Genomic DNA, 15,609 nt, shown 5'->3' on the forward strand with positions numbered 1-15,609 from the left:
TCTGTTACCCGTCTGTGACCTGTCTGTGACCTGTCTGTGACCCGTCTGTGACCTGTCTGTGACCCGTCTGTGGCCTGTGACCTGTCTGTGACCTGTCTGTGACCCATCTGTGACCTGTCTGTGACCTGTCTGTGACCCGTCTGTGACCTGTCTGTGACCTGTCTGTTACCCGTCTGTGACCTGTCTGTGACCCGTCTGTGACCTGTCTGTGACCCATCTGTGACCTGTCTGTGACCTGTCTGTGACCCGTCTACGACCTGTCTGTGACCTGTCTGTTACCCGTCTGTGACCTGTCTGTGACCCATCTGTGACCTGTCTGTGACCTGTCTGTGACCCGTCTGTGACCTGTCTGTGACCCGTCTGTGACCTGTCTGTGACCACAGGACATCATCAACACTCTGGAGGAGCGTCTGAAGCCGCTGGTCAACGCTGAGCTGTCGGTGCTGGTGGACGTCCTGCACCAGCCGGAGCTGCTGTTTCTGGAGGGAACTGACGCCCGACAGCGCTGCGAGTCCGGAGGCTTCATCTCTAAGTAGGTCCAGGTCCTCTGAGTCCCCAAGTGACCTTCTGATACACAGATGCATGATGGGAAATGTGCGTGTGTTTGTAGGCTGATCCAGCACACCAAGGCGCTGATGTGTGCAGAGGAGAAGTTGTGTATTAAAGTCCTGAGGACTCTGCAGGAGATGCTGATCAGGACACTGGACTTTGATGAGAAGGTCAGTTAGTTGTTGGACATTTAAAGATCAATATGACCTCCGGTTGTGTCGATCACGTTTGCACTCTGGCTGTGAAACTTCCTCTTCACACTGAGAGCTGGTGGCTGTTGTTTGGTGCATGTGTGCTGAGTGTGCACGCAGGATGTTGCAGCTGCTCCTGATAGTTTATTATTTTTAGTTCATGTTTGACCTGTAATGATTGACCGTTTCCCCGCAGGGGTCAGTGAAGTGTTTCTGGGTCTGACTGCAGTGACCGTGTGTGTTGTGGTTTCAGGGAATCTCTCTGAGGAAAGTTTTACTGCAGAATTATCTGTTTCCAAACAAGAAGAACAACCCAAAGTCTGACCTGGCCGAGCTCGGAGCTTCAGGTACACTGCTTCATACCACACACACCTTCTGTCACAGCAGAGATTAAAATGGCGTCACAGCGCCACACAGAGGAAGGAGACACACATGTAACTTTAAATGATTATTTACTGATGATGTCAAACACATGAAACAGTGACATCACAGCTGCATTCAGCATTGACACAACGTAGTAAAACCTTTGGTCAAATCAAAACGCTGCTGCGATGAACTCAAGCCTTACAGACACGTGAAATGAAAATAGATCTGTCTGTTTCAAACGTCATAAACGTCACTGTCCTCATGCGTCCATGTGTCCGTTATGATGTCATAGATACAGCAAATAGATGGCACCAGAGTGCGGAGTCAAAACTTTCACACAACAACAAATGAGGTGACGGTGGAGGAGGTCGTAATACTGCACCTTTAAACAGAGGTAGTGTTCTGTGCGTCATTAAACACATCACAACATGTGGATGGAGAATTCTATTCTATATGTTCTGCAGCGCCATTATTTATATTTCTACCTGTATTTCTTTGTCAATTCAATCAATCAATCAATCAATTTTATTTATAAAGCCCAATATCACAAATCACAATTTGCCTCACAGGGCTTTACAGCATACGACATCCCTCTGTCCTTAAGACCCTCACAGCGGATAAGGAAAAACTCCCCAAAAAAAAACCCTTTAACGGGGAAAAAAAACGGTAGAAACCTCAGGAAGAGCAACTGAGGAGGGATCCCTCTTCCAGGACGGACAGACGTGCAATAGATGTCGTACAGAACAGATCAGCATAATAAATTAACAGTAATCCATATGACACAATGAGACAGAGAGAGAGAGAGAGATGCAGGTAATGACAGTAGCTTACAACAACATTAATGAAAGTAATAATATTATAGTTATAGTTCTGGCTACTGTGGTACAATATGTTGAAAGTATGTATTAGTATCTGGCAGTATACATGTGTGACAATAGTCATATGTGTATAATAACAGTAGAAGTATGACTAATGACTAATGATGGCAGCAGCAGCAGGAGGCATCTGGCAGGACCACGGCAGCAGCACAACCACACACGTCACGCTGTCCAGGCACCGCTGTGATATGAGTTAATCTGAGAGACAGTGGAGCACAAAGGCTCCGGAGAAGAAGCCGAGTTAGTGACATCCAGAATGGCCGAGTTAGCAAGATGCAGTAATAGAATACGAGAGAGAAGGAGAGAAGGAGAGAAGGTGCCCGGTGTATTATAGGGGGGTCCTCCGGCAGACTAGGCCTAAGTCAGTTTAACTAGGGGCTGGTACAGGGCAAGCCTGAGCCAGCCCTAACTATAAGCTTTATCAAAGAGGAAAGTCTTAAGTCTAGTCTTAAATGTGGAGACGGTGTCTGCCTCCCGGACCGTAACAGGAAGATGATTCCACAGGAGAGGAGCCTGATAGCTGAAGGCTCTGGCTCCTGATCTACTTTTGGAGACTTTAGGGACCACGAGTAACCCTGCGTTCTCAGAGCGCAGTGTTCTGGTGGGATAATATGGCACTATGAGCTCTCTAAGATATGACGGAGCTTGACCATTTAGAGCTTTATAAGTTAACAGTAGGATTTTAAATTCAATTCTGGATTTTACAGGGAGCCAGTGCAGAGAAGCTAAAACAGGAGAAATATGATCTCGTTTCTTAGTTCCTGTTAGTACACGTGCTGCTACATTCTGAATTAGCTGGAGAGTTTTTAAGGACTTACTAGAGCTACCTGATAATAGAGAGTTACAGTAATCCAGCCTTGAGGTAACAAAAGCATGGACCAATTTTTCTGCATCTTTTCGGGTCAGGATAGGCCTAATTTTCACAATATTACGCAGATGAAAAAATGCAGTTGTCGTCTCCTACAGCCGTATCTCACTTATCCTACACAAATGCGGACGAAATGAACACAAAGAGAAGGCTCCGTCTGTCTCCATCTCTAACGTTAAGCATAAATGAGCCCTCACAGTCTTCCCACTGATGGATTCCTGTCTTTGGACCTTTCCTAAACCGGACCCTCCTCAGTTCGTCTTTCGTCTCCTTCACAGCTGGACAAAGCTCCTCTACCACGGTGTAGGGGACAAATACGGCAGCAGCTTTTGGACAAACTTCCCTCTCTGTGTTGGAAACAGGAACTGATGTAATGTTTCGTTACCATGGAGAAAAATAACATTTCCTCCCACTTCATATTCTTAACATGTATCGCTTCTGTTTGATCTGTCGGCCGTCTGCTGCTCTTTACCTGAACTTCTCTATGTTATTCTTTTGTCATTAAAATAAATAAACAAATGAATGAAAAATACATAAATAAGTAGGCCAAGTAAATACATGAATAAACAAATAAATAACACACAAACAGAAACAAAACGTACTGTTAAGTTTCTTTGGTGGCTTTTCTTTTCTTCATAAGTGCTATATCGGAGGCAACTGGACTTGCTTGCGTTTCTTGAAGCAATGACCTCTCATCCAATAAGCTTCTTCAGTTCTAAATGACTGGTACAAAGTTGCAGGCTATAAACCCTGTGTGTGTGGGAACCCTTGCAGAGTCATAGGGGTCACGTGAGCTCTTAGTTTCAGAGTCATTAAGGTCACAATGTGAGTCATTAGCCCACCTGGTCACCATGTGACTCATTAGGGTCACATGGGACCAGGGGTGAATGGGTGTGAAGTCGTGTGGGGAGGGATCCCAGGACTGCATTGTAGGTGGATGATAAGTGGTGTCGTAAGTCACCCCCTCTATTTAACGATGGTCGTTCCAGCTTGACATAGATGGCCCTCCCTGGCCAAGATGTGCACATTGCTGTCCTTAAAGGAGTGTCTCAGTGTTTTACTGGGTTTGACGTGCATCGGGATGTGGTGTTTGTTGAAAATCCTCCTGTGACATAAGGAACGACAATGTTGTTACGTTTTTGTGTCCCTTCCTCTCTGTCTGCTCTGGGTCTTTTAGAGGTTTTTGCAAAGACCCAATTGGGGTAGCCACAGGTTTGAAGTGCTTCCCTGATGTGTTTCTGTTCCTTCACCTTCACCTCTGTCCTCATGGGCACATTTTCGACCCGATGCAAGCAAGTCCAGTTGCCAATGATATAGTACTTACAATTACCATGACCTGGATGGCTGAGAATCTTCACCGACAACTCTGATGTTTAGAAGCCATGTGTTTGTGATGTCATCCTATGAATATGTGTTTCCTTCATGTCACAGGGGTAGAGCAGGACCGGGACTGGGCGGCGGTGGCGGCTGTTCAGTGTCGTCTGGACAGAGAAGGAGGAACGAAGCTGTTCACTGATCTGGTGATGAGCACCAAGAACGACAAGATCTTCCAGGAGAGCATCCAGCTTGCCATCTGTCTACTGGAGGGAGGGAACACTGAGATCCAGGTGAGATCCACCTCTAGAGCAGGTTGAGTCAGAGCTTCAACAAGTAGAGTCAGAGCACCAACAGGTAGAGTCAGAGCACCAACAGGTAGAGTCAGAGCACCAACAGGTAGAGTCAGAACATCCACAGGTAGAGTCAGAGCATCAACAGGTTGAGTCAGAGCACCAACAGGTTGAGTCACAGCATCAACAAGTAGAGTAAGAGCATCAACAGATAGAGTCAGAGCATCAACAGGTAGAGTCAGAGCACCAACAGGTAAAGTCAGAGCATTCACAGGTAGAGTCAGAACATCAACAGGTAGAGTCAGGGCATCAACAGGTAGAGTCGGAACATCCACAGGTAGAGTCAGAGCATTCACAGGTAGAGTCAGAGCATCCACAGGTAGAGTCAGAACATCAACAGGTAGAGTCAGAGCATTCACAGGTAGAGTCAGAGCATCCACAGGTAGAGTCAGAACATCAACAGGTAGAGTCAGAGCATTCACAGGTAGAGTCAGAGCATCCACAGGTACAGTCAGAACATCAACAGGTAGAGTCAGAGCATTCACAAGTAGAGTAAGAGCATCAACAGATAGAGTCAGAGCATCAACAGGTAGAGTCAGAGCACCAACAGGTAAAGTCAGAGCATTCACAGGTAGAGTCAGAACATCAACAGGTAGAGTCAGGGCATCAACAGGTAGAGTCGGAACATCCACAGGTAGAGTCAGAGCATTCACAGGTAGAGTCAGAGCATCCACAGGTAGAGTCAGAGCATTCACAGGTAGAGTCAGAGCATTCACAGGTAGAGTCAGAGCATCCACAGGTAGAGTCAGAACATCAACAGGTAGAGTCAGAGCATTCACAGGTAGAGTCAGAGCATCCACAGGTACAGTCAGAACATCAACAGGTAGAGTCAGAACATCAACAGGTAGAGTCAGAGCATTCACAGGTAGAGTCAGAGCATCAACAGGTAGAGTCAGAGCACCAACAGGTAGAGTCAGAGCACCAACAGGTAGAGTCAGAACATCAACAGGTAGAGTCAGAGCACCAACAGGTAGAGTCAGAGCATCAACAGGTAGAGTCAGAGCATTCACAGCTACAGTCAGAACATCAACAGGTAGAGTCAGGGCATCAACAGGTAGAATCGGAACATCCACAGGTAGAGTCAGCACATCAACAGGTAGAGTCAGAGCATTTACAGCTACAGTCAGAACATCAACAGGTAGAGTCAGAGCATTCACAGCTACAGTCAGAACATCAACAGGTAGAGTCAGAGCATTCACAGGTAGAGTCAGAGCATCCGCAGGTACAGTCAGAACATCAACAGGTAGAGTCAGAGCATTCACAGGTACAGTCAGAGCATCCACAGGTAGAGTCAGAACATCAACAGGTAGAGTCAGAACATCAACAGGTAGAGTCAGAGCATTCACAGGTAGAGTCAGAGCATCCACAGGTAGAGTCAGAACATCAACAGGTAGAGTCTGAGCTCACTGTGTGTAAACATCGTTCTGCAGAACTCGTTCTACAAACTGATGATGGGCGACAACAAGTCAGAGAAGTTCTTTAAGGTTCTTCATGACCGGATGAAAGAAGCTCAGACGGATATCAAAGCTACAGTTTCTGTTAATGTCGGAGAGATGACGCACAAGGCCAACGAGAAGGAGCTGGAGAACGGTGAGAACCACGATTCCTCAGACCTCTGATGTTTTTATACCTTCATATTCTGACTGCTGTTTTCATCTGATGTCACATTTATAAAAAGTCCATCTGATCAGAGTTTAAATATAAAAATATTAAAATGCTGTCTTCATGTTTTCTGTTGCTTTTGTCTAAAGTGTGTCTGAGCACTCTGCGGTCTCCATTTGAAATCAGATAAAAAAGTTCATAATTCTGAGGCTCTGTGACGGCCACTGGAAAAAAATATATATATTTTTTATATATATTTTGAGAAAAAAAGTTGTGATTTTAAAAGAAAAAAAGTTGAAGTTATATTATTTTTACATATTCATTCATAATCTGAGCGGAACAGACAGAAGCTTTAGTTAGGGCTCGGTATCGATTCAAATTTCAAGAATCGATTCGATTCCGATTCACAAGATTCAGAATTGATGATCATGATTCAATTCAATTCGATTTGATTCAATATCGATTCCGTTAGTATTACTATCGGACGAACGAAACCTGTTTTTTTGAGCTGTAACCTGAATTGCATGACTGCCCATTTATACAACACATCAGTACTAGTATTATATTGTCATTTGACAGCAAATAAATATGAAATATTGGTAGTTAATGGCTGAAACTGTTTTAAATTGCAAGGATCAATCCCCCTCCCAGAATGTTGATAGTATTGCTTTCAAAAATATGCTGTGGGCAGAATTAGATTCAAAATGAACAAAAGCTCTAATTGTACTGGATCTCTAACTTGGTGCATTATTAAAAAAATATTATTATCGTTATTGTTAATATTATTATTATTATTATTATTATTATTATTATTAAGAATTGACCCCAAAGCTGTTAACAAATACAAATGTACTTTTATTTTAATTTTGTCATAGCCATTTGGCCCACAAACAGCTGTGAACAGCACATTTACTGTAGGGTCACAGTAGACTTTGTGCTGCATGTTGTGCAGACTCTCCAGTCAGCATCAGTGTGACAAGCAGAATGACTAACTACTATCACCAGTCTTTCTAATGCAATCAGTCTAATCAATATGAAAACAGTAACAAAGATTGAGGCAGTGTAAATGTAAACAAAGTGCTGGTTACTGGCTAGTAGTGGCTTCAAAGTAACCAAACTCTCATCACCTCGTGTAAATAAACATCAAAGGTACCCAAGGAAACATAAATACACTTCACTGTGTCTCACAGTTTTGTGTAGCTTCTTTAGAAATGCAAAAGACATTCAATTGCCTTCAAAGTGCAACCATGTGAACTGGACATTTTAAACTTCCAACTGTAAACTGTCTAAAAGTCCCATCAAAGCTTTAGTGCATTTTGCATTAGAAATAGAAAGGCATTGCCTATTAAAGTGCAAACAAAATAAACTCAAACTGGAAATTAAACTTGACTTAGGCTGTAAACTGTCCTCCTCTGGCTGAATCTTTGCTCGTCAGCTCCCACTCCTGTATCGCCGTCGTCAACATTTAAGCTAGACTGACAGAGCTGTGGTCAGTTTCAACTTCTGTGGTCTGTAGAACATGTGAGAGGAGGTTCTACTCGTCGTCTATGTAATGAGTGGAAACAGTCATGTAGGATTCCGTCGCCACGAATGTCCAGGTATCACTGGTGATGCCAACCCTCTCAGCTGACTGCAGTTTAATCTTGATGCTTTCTTTCACAGATTTCTACATGTTCGGGATAATGTCTTCACACAGATGTTTATGTGTCACCATAACATAGTGTGGTTTGGCTACCTTCATGACCCTCCTGAAGCCTTCATTTTCCATGACGGAATATGGGCGCATATCTTTGCACACGAAAGTTGCAATAGCCTTGGTTATTTTCTTGGAACGTGTAATTGTAGAGAATCCTTAAGTTTCTTTTGTTGCGACCCGGTGGTGGACGGCTCAGATAGCAGGTCTGGGTGATGTCTCAACAAGTGGTTACGGAGATTAGTCGTGTTTCTGCAGTATTTACCATTTGGCATGCCTTGCAAATCGCTTTGCTTTTGTCAAGCTCGTTTTTTTTTCTTTAAGGTTTCTGAAACCGAAATGGTGCCAGACCTCTGCCTTAAGTTTTTGCGGCGTTTTGAGAAGGGCTTTGCCTGTGTCTGACTCCGCCATGTTGCAGGTTTTGGTTTCACAATTCACTGCACTGAGAGAGGTTGCGGTACACATGCACAAAACCGATGACGCGAGACTAGCGGGGTTAAAGTTTGTGGTGGGAAATAATATTAAAAAATCAATCTTTGGACGTACCAATCGATCTCCAGGAAATAAAATGAGAATTGATTAAAAATCGTAGAATTTTTTTTTTTTTTTAACCCAGCCCTAATTTTAATTGGAACATTACAACTTAATTCTCAAAACATTCCTCACGATGTTTTGACTTTATTCTGGAAAAGTGATGTCCTCCGTATTAAAATCTTAGAATGTTTCTCTAAAATACTCAGTCAGACCTAAGAAAGTTTATTAAACAGATTTTATTTTCTGTGAGTCAAGCTGAATTTGAACCGACCTTAATCGTCATGATTGGTTTTGTTTAATTTACATTTTAACAGTTTTACTTAAATTTAGTTTGAATTCAATCTAGAGTGGTGTTAGTCCTCACTGGAGCTCTGGTTTGTTTCGTCTTATTTGAGATACCTTTCTTTTTACCTGTTGAATATTTGAATACATATGGATGAACTAATTTAGGATCATGTTAGATATTAGACAACACGTTCCCCCTGAGATCACGAGGTCTTAAACAGAGACATATTGCCTGGAGGGGATCATGTGTTTGGTCGTGAGTGTGAATCCGTTTGTCTGCAGCTCATCTCACAAAAACTGACATCACACAACATGTCTGGTCTCATTTTGACCCAGAGCATCTGCAGATTAATTCCACACGTTTTGTTATGAGCGACTAAAGGCAGGTGTGATATAAGATGACACAAAAAAACTTTGTTCTTGTTGTCTTCACTGCCAACTTGTAAGGTACTCAGGAGGCCACAGCTGCACCGTCTGTGTTGCCTGAAGTGTCTGAGATCAACTCTGGCAGCTGCAGCCAGAAGGCGGCTGCCTGGTGGAGACCTGCTCTCTACTGGGTCCTCTGTTCTAGTTACTAATAGTTTTCCTCTTTGTACAGGTGGCTCTGCAACATTAGTACTTCCTGGTACAGGCGGTCACCCATTGTTGGTCCAGGGTCAGTCCATCGCCCCGGTAACAGGCGCCTCTGCCCTGCCAGTTCAGCCAGTAGCAGAGCAGCGGGAGGTGGAGACGGAGATGGGACCAGCCGTGATAATCATGAAGCCGATCCTGAGGTTCCTCCAGCTGCTCTGTGAGAACCACAACCAGGACCTGCAGGTCAGTTTCTGGAGTCCGGACATGGTTAGCCTACTTTAGCATAAGGACTGGAACCAGGTAAGGAGAATGACATTAGGACTTTGTGTGTGTGTGTGTGTGTGTGTGTGTTTCCAGAACTTCTTGCGTTGTCAGAACAATAAGACCAACTACAACCTGGTGTGTGAGACTCTTCAGTTCCTGGACATCATGTGTGGAAGCACCACCGGAGGCCTGGGTCTGCTGGGCCTCTACATCAATGAATCCAACGTCCACCTGATCACTCAGACCCTGGAGACACTCACCGAGTACTGCCAGGGACCCTGCCAGGAGAACCAGGTACACAGAGTCAACACAAGGACGGACAGAGGGACATTCATCATGGACGCGGACACTCAGTTTCTCTGTGTGTGTTACAGACATGTATTGTGACCCACGAGTCCAACGGCATCGACATCATCACAGCTCTGATCCTAAATGATATCAGTCCTCTGTGCCGCTATCAGATGGAGATGGTTCTCCAACTGAAGGTATGCTGTCTCTACCTGCTCAGGTACTCTGTCCTCTACCTGCTCAGGTACTCTGTCCTCCACCTGCTCAGGTACTCTGTCTTCTACCTGCTTTGGTACTCTGTCCTCTACCTGCTCAGGTACTCTGTCCTCCACCTGCTCAGGTACTCTGTCCTCTACCTGCTCAGGTACTCTGTCCTCTACCTGCTCAGGTACTCTGTCCTCCACCTGCTCAGGTACTCTGTCCTCCACCTGCTCAGGTATTCAATTCAATTCAATTTTATTTATAAAGCCCAATATCACAAATCACAATTTGCCTCACAGGGCTTTACAGCATACGACATCCCTCTGTCCTTAAGACCCTCACAGCGGATAAGGAAAAACTCCCCAAAAAAAACCCCTTTAACGGGGAAAAAAAACGGTAGAAACCTCAGGAAGAGCAACTGAGGAGGGATCCCTCTTCCAGGACGGACAGACGTGCAATAGATGTCGTACAGAACAGATCAGCATAATAAATTAACAGTAATCCATATGACACAATGAGACAGAGAGAGAGAAAGAGATGCAGGTAATGACAGTAGCTTACAACAACATTATTGAAAGTAATAATATTATAGTTATAGTTCTGGCTACTGTGGTACAATATGTTGAAAGTATGTATTAATATCTGGCAGTATACATGTGTGACAATAGTCATATGTGTATAATAACAGTAGAAGTATGACTAATGACTAATGATGGCAGCAGCAGCAGGAGGCATCTGGCAGGACCACGGCAGCAGCACAACCACACACGTCACGCTGTCCAGGCACCGCTGTGATATGAGTTAATCTGAGAGACAGTGGAGCACAAAGGCTCCGGAGAAGAAGCCGAGTTAGTGACATCCAGAATGGCCGAGTTAGCAAGATGCAGTAATAGGATATGAGAGAGAGAGAGAGAGAGAGAGGGAGAGAGAGAGAGAGAGAGAGAGAGAGAGAGAGAGGGAGGGAGAGAGAGGGAGCCCGGTGTATTATAGGGGGTCCTCCGGCAGACTAGGCCTAAGTCAGCCTAACTAGGGGCTGGTACAGGGCAAGCCTGAGCCAGCCCTAACTATAAGCTTTATCAAAGAGGAAAGTCTTAAGTCTAGTCTTAAATGTGGAGACGGTGTCTGCCTCCCGGACCGTAACAGGAAGATGATTCCACAGGAGAGGAGCCTGATAGCTGAAGGCTCTGGCTCCTGATCTACTTTTGGAGACTTTAGGGACCACGAGTAACCCTGCGTTCTCAGAGCGCAGTGTTCTGGTGGGATAATATGGCACTATGAGCTCTCTAAGATATGACGGAGCTTGACCATTTAGAGCTTTATAAGTTAACAGTAGGATTTTAAATTCAATTCTGGATTTTACAGGGAGCCAGTGCAGAGAAGCTAAAACAGGAGAAATATGATCTCGTTTCTTAGTTCCTGTTAGTACACGAGCTGCTGCATTCTGAATTAGCTGGAGAGTTTTTAAGGACTTACTAGAGCTACCTGATAATAGAGAGTTACAGTAATCCAGCCTTGAGGTAACAAAAGCGTGGACCAATTTTTCTGCATCTTTTCGGGTCAGGATAGGCCTAATTTTCGCAATATTACGCAGATGAAAAAATGCAGTCCGTGAGGTTTGCTTTAAATGAGAATTAAAAGACAAATCTTGATCAAATATTACTCCGAGGTTTCTTACGGTAGTGCTAGAGGCCAGAGCAATGCCATCTGGAGAAACTATGTCATCAGATAAAGAGTCTCTGAGTTGTTTGGGGCCAAGAACAATAACTTCAGTTTTGTCTGAATTTAACATCAGGAAATTGGTGCTCATCCAATTTTTTATGTCTTTAAGGCAGTTATGGAGTTTAGTTAATTGATTACTTTCTTCAGGCTTCATCGATAAATACAACTGTGTATCATCCGCATAACAATGGAAATTTATAGAGTGATTTCTAATGATGTTACCTAAAGGAAGCATATATAGAGTAAATAGGATTGGTCCGAGCACAGAACCTTGCGGAACTCCAAAACAAACTTTGGTACGTAAGGATGATTCATTACGAACGTCAACAAATTGAAAACGATCAGATAAATAAGATTTAAACCAGCTTAGTGCTGAACCTTTTAGGCCAATTAAGTGATCCAGTCTCTGCAGTAGAATTTGATGGTCAATTGTGTCAAACGCCGCACTAAGATCTAATAAAACAAGAACAGAGACGAGTCCTTTGTCTGAAGCAATCAGAAGGTCATTTGTAATTTTAACTAGAGCTGTCTCAGTGCTATGATGCACTCTAAATCCTGACTGAAATTCCTCAAATAAATTATTATCCTGGAGAAAATCACACAGCTGGTCTGCGACTACTTTCTCAAGGATCTTTGACATAAAGGGAAGATTAGATATTGGTCTATAGTTGGCTAACACCTCTGGATCCAGGGTGGGCTTTTTTAGGAGAGGTTTAATTACAGCTACCTTAAAAGACTGTGGTACATAGCCTGTTAATAGGGATATATTGATCATATCTAATATATGAGTGTTAACTAAAGGAAAGACCTCCTTAAGTAGCCTAGTTGGGATGGGGTCTAAGAGACACGTTGATGATTTAGATGAAGAAATCACTGCGGTCAATTCTTGAAGAGAAATTGGGGAGAAGCAATCTAAATATATATTAGATTCTACAGCTGTGTTTGAGGTTAGGTAGGTAGGCCTACCATCTGAGGGCAGGAGGTCATGAATTTTGCCTCTAATAGTTAGAATTTTGTCATTAAAAAAGCTCATAAAATCATTACTGCTAAGGGCTAAAGGAATACAAGGCTCAATAGAGCTTTGACTCTCAGTCAGCCTGGCTACAGTGCTGAAAAGAAACCTGGGGTTGTTCTTGTTTTCTTCTATTAATGCTGAGTAATAGTTTGCTCTGGCATTGCGGAGGCCCCTCTTATAAGTTTTGAGACTGTCTGTCCAGATTAAATGAGATTCTTCCAGTTTGGTTAATCGCCAATTCCTTTCAAATTTTCGCGATATTTGTTTTAACCTACGGGTTTGAGAGTTATACCAAGGAGCAAACTTTCTTTGCTTTGTTAACTTCTTTTTAAGAGGAGCTACAGAGTCGAGCGTTGTTCGCAGCGAGCCTACGGCGCTATCAACAAAATGATCAATTTGGGAGAGGTTAAAGTCGGCACGGGAAACCTCTGTTACTGAAGGTATTGGTATTGAATTTAACGACGAAGTAATCTTTTCCTTAAATTTTGTGACAGCACTATCTGATAAACATCTAGTATAGTAACTGTTGCTGAGTGGCGTGTAATCGAGTAAAAAGAAATCAAAAGTAATCAGATAATGATCTGATAGCAAGGGATTCTGTGGAAAGACTTTTAGGTTATCAATTTCAATTCCATACGTCAGAACTAGATCGAGGGTATGGTTAAAACAGTGAGTGGGTTCATGTACACCCTGACTGAAGCCAATGGAGTCTAATAATGAGGTAAACGCGGTAGCCAGGGAGTCATTATCAACGTCGACATGAATGTTAAAATCGCCTACAATAATAACTTTATCTGATTTAAGAACTAAACTGGATAAAAACTCTGAGAATTCAGATACAAATTCAGAATACGGGCCAGGAGCACGGTACACTATAACAAATAAAAGTGGCTGCGAGGTTTTCCAGGTCGGATGTAAAACACTAAGAACGAGGCTTTCAAATGAATTATAATCTAGTTTAGGTTTAGGGCTGATTAACAGACTAGAGTTAAAAATGGCTGCAACTCCCCCTCCTCGGCCGCTGCCTCGAGGAATGTGGGTATTATTATGACTGGGAGGAGTGGACTCATTTAGACTAACATATTCATCTTGACACAGCCAGGTTTCAGTGAGACTGAGTAAATCAATATGATTATCTGATATTAATTCGTTTACTAACACTGCTTTAGACGATAGAGACCTGATATTTAACAGTCCGCATTTAATTCTCCTGTTTTGTCTTTCTGTCACAGAAGAGGTTTTAATTTTTATGAGGTTGTTATGCACAACTCCTCTTTGTTTAATTTTAGATTTAAATAATTTAGGTGGTCGGGGGACAGACACCGTTTGTATAAAACTATGAAAACTATGGCTGGGTAACTGAACTAGAAGCTCAGAGAGGCGTATAGGACTGCGACTCTCTGTCCTGGTCTCAACTCTGGGTTGTCAGGGATTTAAATTACTAATAAAATTTGCCAGGTTCCTAGAAATGAGAGCAGCTCCATCCAAAGTGGGGTGAATGCCGTCTCTCCTAATAAGACCAGGTTTTCCCCAGAAAGTTTGCCAATTATTAACAGGTACTCTGTGCTCTACCTGCTTTGGTACTCTGTCCTCTACCTGCTCAGGTACTCTGTCCTTTACCTGCTCAGGTACTCTGTACTTTACCTGCTCAGGTACTCTGTCCTCTACCTGCTTTGGTACTCTGTCCTCTACCTGCTCAGGTACTCTGTCCTTTACCTGCTCAGGTACTCTGTCCTTTACCTGCTCAGGTACTCTGTCCTCTACCTGCTCAGGTACTCTGTACTTTACCTGCTCAGGTACTCTGTCCTCTACCTGCTCAGGTACACTGTCCTCTACCTGCTCAGGTACACTGTCCTCTACCTGTTCAGGTACTCTGTCCTCTACCTGCTCAGGTACTCTGTCCTCTACCTGCTCAGGTACTCTGTACTCTACCTGCTCAGGTACACTGTCCTCTACCTGCTCAGGTACACTGTCCTCTACCTGTTCAGGTACTCTGTCCTCTACCTGCTCAGGTACTCTGTCCTCTACCTGCTCAGGTACTCTGTCCTCTACCTGCTCAGGTACTCTGTACTCTACCTGCTCAGGTACTCTGTCCTCTACCTGCTCAGGTACTCTGTACTCTACCTGTTCAGGTACACTGTCCTCTACCTGTTCAGGTACTCTGTCCTCTACCTGCTCAGGTACTCTGTCCTCTACCTGCTCAGGTACTCTGTACTCTACCTGCTCAGGTACACTGTCCTCTACCTGTTCAGGTACTCTGTCCTCTACCTGCTCAGGTACTCTGTCCTCTACCTGCTCAGGTACACTGTCCTCTACCTGTTCAGGTACACTGTCCTCTACCTGTTCAGGTACTCTGTCCTCTACCTGCTCAGGTACACTGTCCTCTACCTGCTCAGGTACACTGTCCTCTACCTGTTCAGGTACTCTGTCCTCTACCTGCTCAGGTACTCTGTACTCTACCTGCTCAGGTACCCCACCCGTCAGAGTCACAGCTGTTTACCTGTTTACCTGCTGCTGTTTTCTTTTCCGTTACCAGGACAACGCCTCCAAGCTGCTGCTGGCTCTGATGGAGAGTCGCCATGACAGCGAGAACGCAGAGAGGATCCTGTTCAACCTCCGACCCCGAGAGCTGGTACCACTCTCTCCTACTGATTTCATGTTACTGATGTGTGTGTGTGTGTGTGTGTGTGTGTGTGTGTTCACATGTCATCTAACTCTGTGTGTGTGTACGCGTCTGTGTCTGTGTCTGTCTGTATGTGTGTGCACATCGACAGGTAGAGGTGATAAAGAAGGCCTACCATCAGGAGAGTGAGTGTGAGGGGGTGGAGGTCTCCCCCCGGGAGGTGGGACACAACATCTACATCCTGGCTCAGCAGGTGACCGAACACAAGCTCCTCATTGGCTCGTAGTACCTCT

The 15,609-nt window shown here is 44.0% G+C and overlaps 1 protein-coding gene across 1 annotated transcript in view; it reads left to right on the forward strand.

The window, feature by feature from the left end:
• Positions 1–15,609, forward strand: part of itpr3 (inositol 1,4,5-trisphosphate receptor, type 3) — a 126,312-nt gene that overhangs the window by 90,254 nt on the left and 20,449 nt on the right. Inside the window, exons 38-47 of the mRNA XM_078169682.1 lie at positions 384–532; positions 611–719; positions 994–1,087; positions 4,284–4,459; positions 5,950–6,109; positions 9,232–9,449; positions 9,564–9,764; positions 9,845–9,955; positions 15,230–15,325; positions 15,468–15,569. Coding sequence (XP_078025808.1) covers positions 384–532; positions 611–719; positions 994–1,087; positions 4,284–4,459; positions 5,950–6,109; positions 9,232–9,449; positions 9,564–9,764; positions 9,845–9,955; positions 15,230–15,325; positions 15,468–15,569 — 1,416 coding nt within the window. The remainder of the gene's footprint in view (positions 1–383; positions 533–610; positions 720–993; positions 1,088–4,283; positions 4,460–5,949; positions 6,110–9,231; positions 9,450–9,563; positions 9,765–9,844; positions 9,956–15,229; positions 15,326–15,467; positions 15,570–15,609) is intronic.

Source organism: Epinephelus lanceolatus, chromosome 8 (assembly GCF_041903045.1).
Source record: "Epinephelus lanceolatus isolate andai-2023 chromosome 8, ASM4190304v1, whole genome shotgun sequence".
NCBI lineage: Eukaryota > Metazoa > Chordata > Actinopteri > Perciformes > Serranidae > Epinephelus > Epinephelus lanceolatus.